This window comes from Oncorhynchus clarkii, chromosome 18, assembly GCF_045791955.1.
Source record: "Oncorhynchus clarkii lewisi isolate Uvic-CL-2024 chromosome 18, UVic_Ocla_1.0, whole genome shotgun sequence".
NCBI classification, from domain to species: domain Eukaryota; kingdom Metazoa; phylum Chordata; class Actinopteri; order Salmoniformes; family Salmonidae; genus Oncorhynchus; species Oncorhynchus clarkii.
In genome coordinates this window covers 60,986,838-60,992,614 of record NC_092164.1, presented here as the reverse complement: position 1 = coordinate 60,992,614, position 5,777 = coordinate 60,986,838, and the positions used below count along the sequence as shown (strand labels likewise).

At 43.3% G+C, this 5,777-nt stretch overlaps 1 protein-coding gene across 2 annotated transcripts; it reads left to right on the top strand.

Annotated features, from left to right (window-relative positions):
- The first annotated feature begins 210 nt into the window (after positions 1 to 210).
- Positions 211 to 5,688, top strand: LOC139373811 (cilia and flagella associated protein 20). Of its 2 annotated transcripts, none has more exons than XM_071114829.1 (6): positions 211 to 737; positions 1,235 to 1,314; positions 1,395 to 1,506; positions 1,814 to 2,002; positions 4,505 to 4,615; positions 5,531 to 5,688. In XM_071114829.1, exons 1-6 carry the CDS (start codon positions 654 to 656, stop codon positions 5,531 to 5,533), a joined length of 579 nt encoding a protein of 192 aa, XP_070970930.1. In that variant the 5' UTR covers positions 211 to 653; the 3' UTR covers positions 5,534 to 5,688. The 2 variants fall into 2 exon arrangements, with proteins under 2 accessions (XP_070970930.1, XP_070970929.1); XM_071114828.1 differs by having other exon boundaries at positions 5,528 to 5,688.
- Positions 5,689 to 5,777: the final 89 nt, after the last annotated feature.

The following is a 5,777-nucleotide window of genomic DNA, read 5'->3' as shown; positions in this document are numbered from 1 at the left end:
ATAATGCAGTTGATTTGCCATGACACAAACATTATATTAAGCAGGACATTCATACAAGCCTGAAAGTACAAGTATAATCCAAAAGTAGTGTGAAATGCACGCATAAACAACATGTAAATAGAGGCTTTTTTGCTGACTTTCTAAGAAATCCCCCATAATTCTGCCACCAATTGGCGAGCATCGCCCTCATGTGGCAATCTTTGCAAACACAGAAAGGGGTGTAATAAGGCCCCACCTAACTACGAGCTGGCTCTATAGAGTTTCCCATCTCCTCAAAAGGTTCTCTGGCCCCGCTAAAGCGTTGTGTTTCCATGGTAGCTGATACGAGTCAACAATGAAGTCCTCTGTGATAAGGGGGCCGCCTGACATTTTATAGCAACTCAACAACACAAAAGGGGAAAAGTGCATGGTTTATATTACCGGTACAGACGGTGGTGCCGGACGGCAAAAACTTTAGTAACATTTCTGAAGGTACTTTTCATAGAAGACGCGTATCTTTTTGGGCGTTTTGCGAGGCAGAAGGAAGCACCATTATTGTGTGCCACACGGAACTTGGAGTTGAAGCGTAAGCTGAATCAATTAGCTGAACTAAAGTAACGTTAGCAACAAGTAACAACACATGCACATGAGACGGCGTTATAAACGCACAGAAAATGTTTAAAAACACATTTCAAAGTGGATTCCTATCTATATTGTATAGCATTGGGAGCAAACCTCTTCAGATATGGGATAAAAAGGTAAGCAACGATTTACACAAGCTTACGCATGAATTTGCTTGCTAATTTGACAAGGCTAGCTTTATTGCAGGGCTTGGTATGGTGGTGAGCTCCAGAGAGCAAGTAGCTAACTAGCCATATAACTAGCTAGATAACCAGTTTGCGCATGACAATGCAGTATAAATCTAGAAGTTAACTAACGTTACTAAAGTTAGTAGCTAGCTGATTTGTTGTCCTCATAAACTGTCCAGTGTCTAACTAGCATTAGGGCATGTCATGCTGTAAGCTTTGTTTTAACTCAGATTTGAAGGCTACTGTGTTGTCATTGTACTCCTCATGCCACTGTCATAATCAGGCCTTTAGTTAGCTAGCTAACGTCAGTTTATTAGCTAGGTTAGATACCCATTAGTTAATCAGAGTTTGCCTAATCTTCCTGAGTTCACATTCAATAAAACACATTTCTTAAAAGTAATAGTACACGCTAGCTTACCCATTTCAAAATGTTGCTTGTGCAATAGGTCAGGAACGGCCACATAAAACGGATTACAGACAATGACATCCAGTCGCTGGTGCTTGAAGTGGAGGGAACAAATGTCAGGTAAGCTTGTTCTATGTTCACTAGCCTGTTTTCTCTTACTCGGACAATCACATCTAACCATTTCTCTTCAAATTCAACAGCACAACTTACATCACATGTCCGGCAGACCCAAAGAAGACACTTGGCATCAAACTACCTTTCTTGGTTATGATCATCAAGAACTTGAAGAAGTATTTCACCTTTGAAGTCCAGGTAGGTTATCATCCAAGTCAACAATCAGATCCATTGCATATGTATACAAAGAAAGCTGTACAATATTGTAAAACATGTAAAGCAATTCCTTATACAACAATGCCAGATTGACACCATAAGGGCTGACCCGTACTGCACTGGCTCGTTTAAATTCTATTCATATTCTTCTTTACAGTGTGGTTCCAGCTACAATGGTGGATGCGTAACCAGGCCAGTCCAGTACAGCTCGCTTCGGTTTGGCTCAGTGGTGTGAAAAGGGTACAAGTGATCAGTTTGACTGAGCTTAGCTCTCCCTTTCCAATCGCAGGTGTTGGATGACAAGAATGTGAGGAGGCGGTTTCGGGCCAGTAACTACCAGAGCACCACGCGGGTAAAACCCTTCATCTGTACCATGCCCATGAGGCTGGACGATGGCTGGAACCAGATCCAGTTCAACCTGTCTGACTTCACACGGCGGGCCTACGGCACCAACTACATCGAGACACTCCGTGTGCAGGTCAGTCAGAAAGGCTCATGGACCAGGGTCATGGTCCAAGATACACTATACAGATCTCTTACCTAGCCTGGTGACAGGTCTGTTTGTGCTGCCTTGCCAACTCCTGTGGTCATTGGCATGCCAAGTTTGGTGACCATAGGGGTTGGCAAGACAGTACAGGCAGACCTGGGACCAGGCTATCTCTTATGTCAAACTTTGAATTATCAGTTAGGCTATGTTTGGAATAAGATTAAATGGCACATTGCATTACCTTGCCTGCATTTTACACACAGTCAGTCAGCAAAGTAAAGGCTAGCTTTTTCAAACAGAAATTTGCATCCTGAAGCTCTAACTCCAGTTTTGGGACACTGTAAAGTCCATGGAGAATAAGAGCACCTCCTCCCAGCTGCCCACTGCACTGAGGCTAGGTAACACTGTCACCACCGATAAATCCACGATAATCGAGAATTTCAAGAAGCATTCCTCTTCGGTTGGCCATGCTTTCCTCCTGGCTACCCCAACCCCTGCCAACAGCTCTGCACCCCCTGCAGCTACTTGCCCAAGCCTCCCCAGCTTCTCTATCACCCAAATCCAGATAGCGGATGTTCTGAAAGAGCTGCAAAACCTGGACCCGTACAAATCAGCTGGACCCTCTTTCTAAAATTATATGCCACCATTGTTGCAACCCCTATTACCAAGATTGGAAAGCTGCCGCGGTCATCCCCCTCTTCAAAGGGGGTGACACTCTAGACCCAAACTGTTATAGACCTATATCCATCCTGCCCTGCCTTTCTAAAGTCTTCGAAAGCCAAGTTAATAAACAGATCACTGACCATTTCGAATCCCACCGTACCTTCTCCGCTGTGCAATCCGGTTTCCGAATTGGTCACGGGTGCACCTCAGCCACGTTCAAGGTACTAAACGATATCATAACCGCCATCGATAAAATACAGTACTGTGCAGCTGTCTTCATCGACCTGGCCAAGGCTTTCGACTCCGTCAATCACCGTATCTTTATCGGCAGACTCAACAGCCTTGGTTTCTCAAATGACTGCCTCGCCTGGTTCACCAACTACTTCTCAGACAGAGTTCAGTGTGTCAAATCGGAGGGCCTGTTGTCCAGACCTCTGGCAGTCTCTTTGGGGGTACCACAGGGTTCCATTTTTGGGCCGACTCTTTTCTTTGTATATATCAACGATGTCGCTTTTGCAGCGAGTGATTCCCTGATCCACGTCTACGCAGACGACACCATTCTGTATACATCTGGCCCTTCTTTGGTCACTGTGTTAACTAACCTCCAAACAAGCTTCAATGCCATACAACACTCCTTCCATGGCCTCCAACTGCTCTTAAATGCTAGTAAAACCAAGTGCATGCTTTTCAACCGTTCGCTGCCCGCCCGACTAGCATCACTCCTCGGGACGGTTCTGACTTAGAATATGCGGACAACTACAAATACCTAGGTGTCTGGCTAGACTGTAAACTCTCCTTCCAGACTCATATTAAACATCTCCAATCCAAAATTAAATCTACAATTGGCTTCCTATTTCGCAACAAAGCCTCCTTCACTCACTCCGTCAAACATACCCTCGTAAAACTGATTGTCCTACCGATCCTCGACTTCGGCGATGTCATTTACAAAATAGCTTCCAATACTCTACTCAGCAAATTGGATGCAGTGCTTCCAATACTCTACTCAGCAAATTGGATCACAGTGCCATCTGTTTTGTCACCAAAGCCCCTTATACCACCCACCACTGCGACCTGTATGCTCTCGTCGGCTGGCCCTCGCTACATATTCGTCGCCAGACCCACTGGCTCCAGGTCATCTATAGGTCTATGCTAGGTAAAGCTCCACCTTATCTCAGCTCACTAGTCACGATAACAACACCCACCCAAGGCAGGCGCTCCAGCAGGTATATCTCACTGGTCGTCCCCAAAGCCAACACCTCGATTGGCCACCTTTCCTTCCAGTTCTCTGCTGCCAATGATTTGAACAGATTGCAAAAATCGCTGAAGCTGGAGATTTATATTTCCCTCACTAAATCAGTGACTACATCACCTAACTACATCAGCTATTTACAGCAAATCTACCTACATCATCCCCATATTGTTTTTATTTACTTTTCTGCTCTTTTGCACACCAGTATTTCTACTTGCACATCGTCATCATATGCTCATCTATCATTCCAGTGTTAATTTGCTAAACTGTAATTTGCTACTATGGCCTATTTATTGCCTTACCACCTCACGCCATTTGCACACACTATATATACTTTTTTCTCTATTGTGTTATTGACTGTACTCTTGTTTATTCCATGTGTAACTCTGTTTGTGTCGCACTGCTTTGCTTTATCTTGGCCAGGTCGCAGTTGTAAATGAGAACTTGTTCTCAACTAGCCTACCAGGTTAGTTGTTCTCAACTAGCCTACCAGGTTAGTTGTTCTCAACTAGCCTACCAGGTTAGTTGTTCTCAACTAGCCTACCAGGTTAAATAAAGGTGAAATCCATGTTTTGTTCCAGATCCATGCAAACTGCCGCATCCGGAGAGTGTACTTCTCTGACCGACTGTACTCGGAGGATGAGCTCCCTGCAGAGTTCAAACTGTATTTACCCGTACAGAACAAAGCAAAGGTGAGCACAAATAATGTCAATTTCAAGATACATTTTGTCATAATGTAGGCCTACAGCCAATGTTTCCTAAAAGAAATTCCGGCACTGAGCTAATTTTAGGTCTGCTGAGCACCAACTTGAGGGAAAATTCTGTGTCACCTCTGGCGCGCGTTTACTGTGAACACTGAGGCCTGCTTAAGTTAGTTTGCTACGGTGGCTATTTGATTATAATGTTGGCCTACCAGAGTCGCCTATCATCAAAAGCAATGGAGAAAATGCATCCCATAACATTTTAACATAGAACTAACTATTGAAATAGTGAATAATAGTTCTATGATACAGCCTACAGTAGCAGTGTGATGCTTATTGGCAACCGATCTTATTTATACAGCACTGCCCCTTCAAGACATAAAACAGCTTTTACCTGACTCGCTTTTCAAAGATGGCTAGAAATGTACACATTTTGTGCTTTTGTTGGAAGCCATCACTCCTCCATTGCTGACTAGCTATAACTGGGCTAATAACTAGGAAAAAATATCTTGCTTTGATCTCAAAACAAGCACATTTATTCATGACTGCTCGTGCCTGTCAATGCAATAGAATCCTCCAATGGTGCGCTCTGCCTAAAACTAAATCTGACTGAGTAGTGCATAGTTCATTTTGTTTCCGTATGTTGCATTGAAAGGGGGCTAATATTATGTTGACTCGAACACAGAGTGAAACGTTGACAGTGATGTTCAGTTCAATCTCGTATTTCTTCTGGACTACAGCTCATACAGTCTGCACCCCAAATAGCACCAAATTCACTTTATAGTGCACTACTTTTTGACCAGGGTCCATATGCATCTCAAAGAATGATCTGTTGAAGAAACGTACAATATGGATTGCAGTTCTTGTAGCTAATTGACATGTTTGTCTTCTGTATTTTTATAGCAGTAGGGCAGCTGAATCGATTCTCCTCCTCCATATCTGCAGATTGTCTGATGAATTTGTTGTAATGTTTATTTTTCTTTCATATTTTGGAACCATGTGATTGTTTCCTAAATTCTTGTTTCTCTGCACAATAAACATTCTTTAGCATAAAAATGAGCAAATTCCAAAGTGGAACCCTCAATTATTGTGCAGCAATGTACATAGTAAACTCATGGGTATTACATTATGTACAAGAAAGCAAATAGTCAGG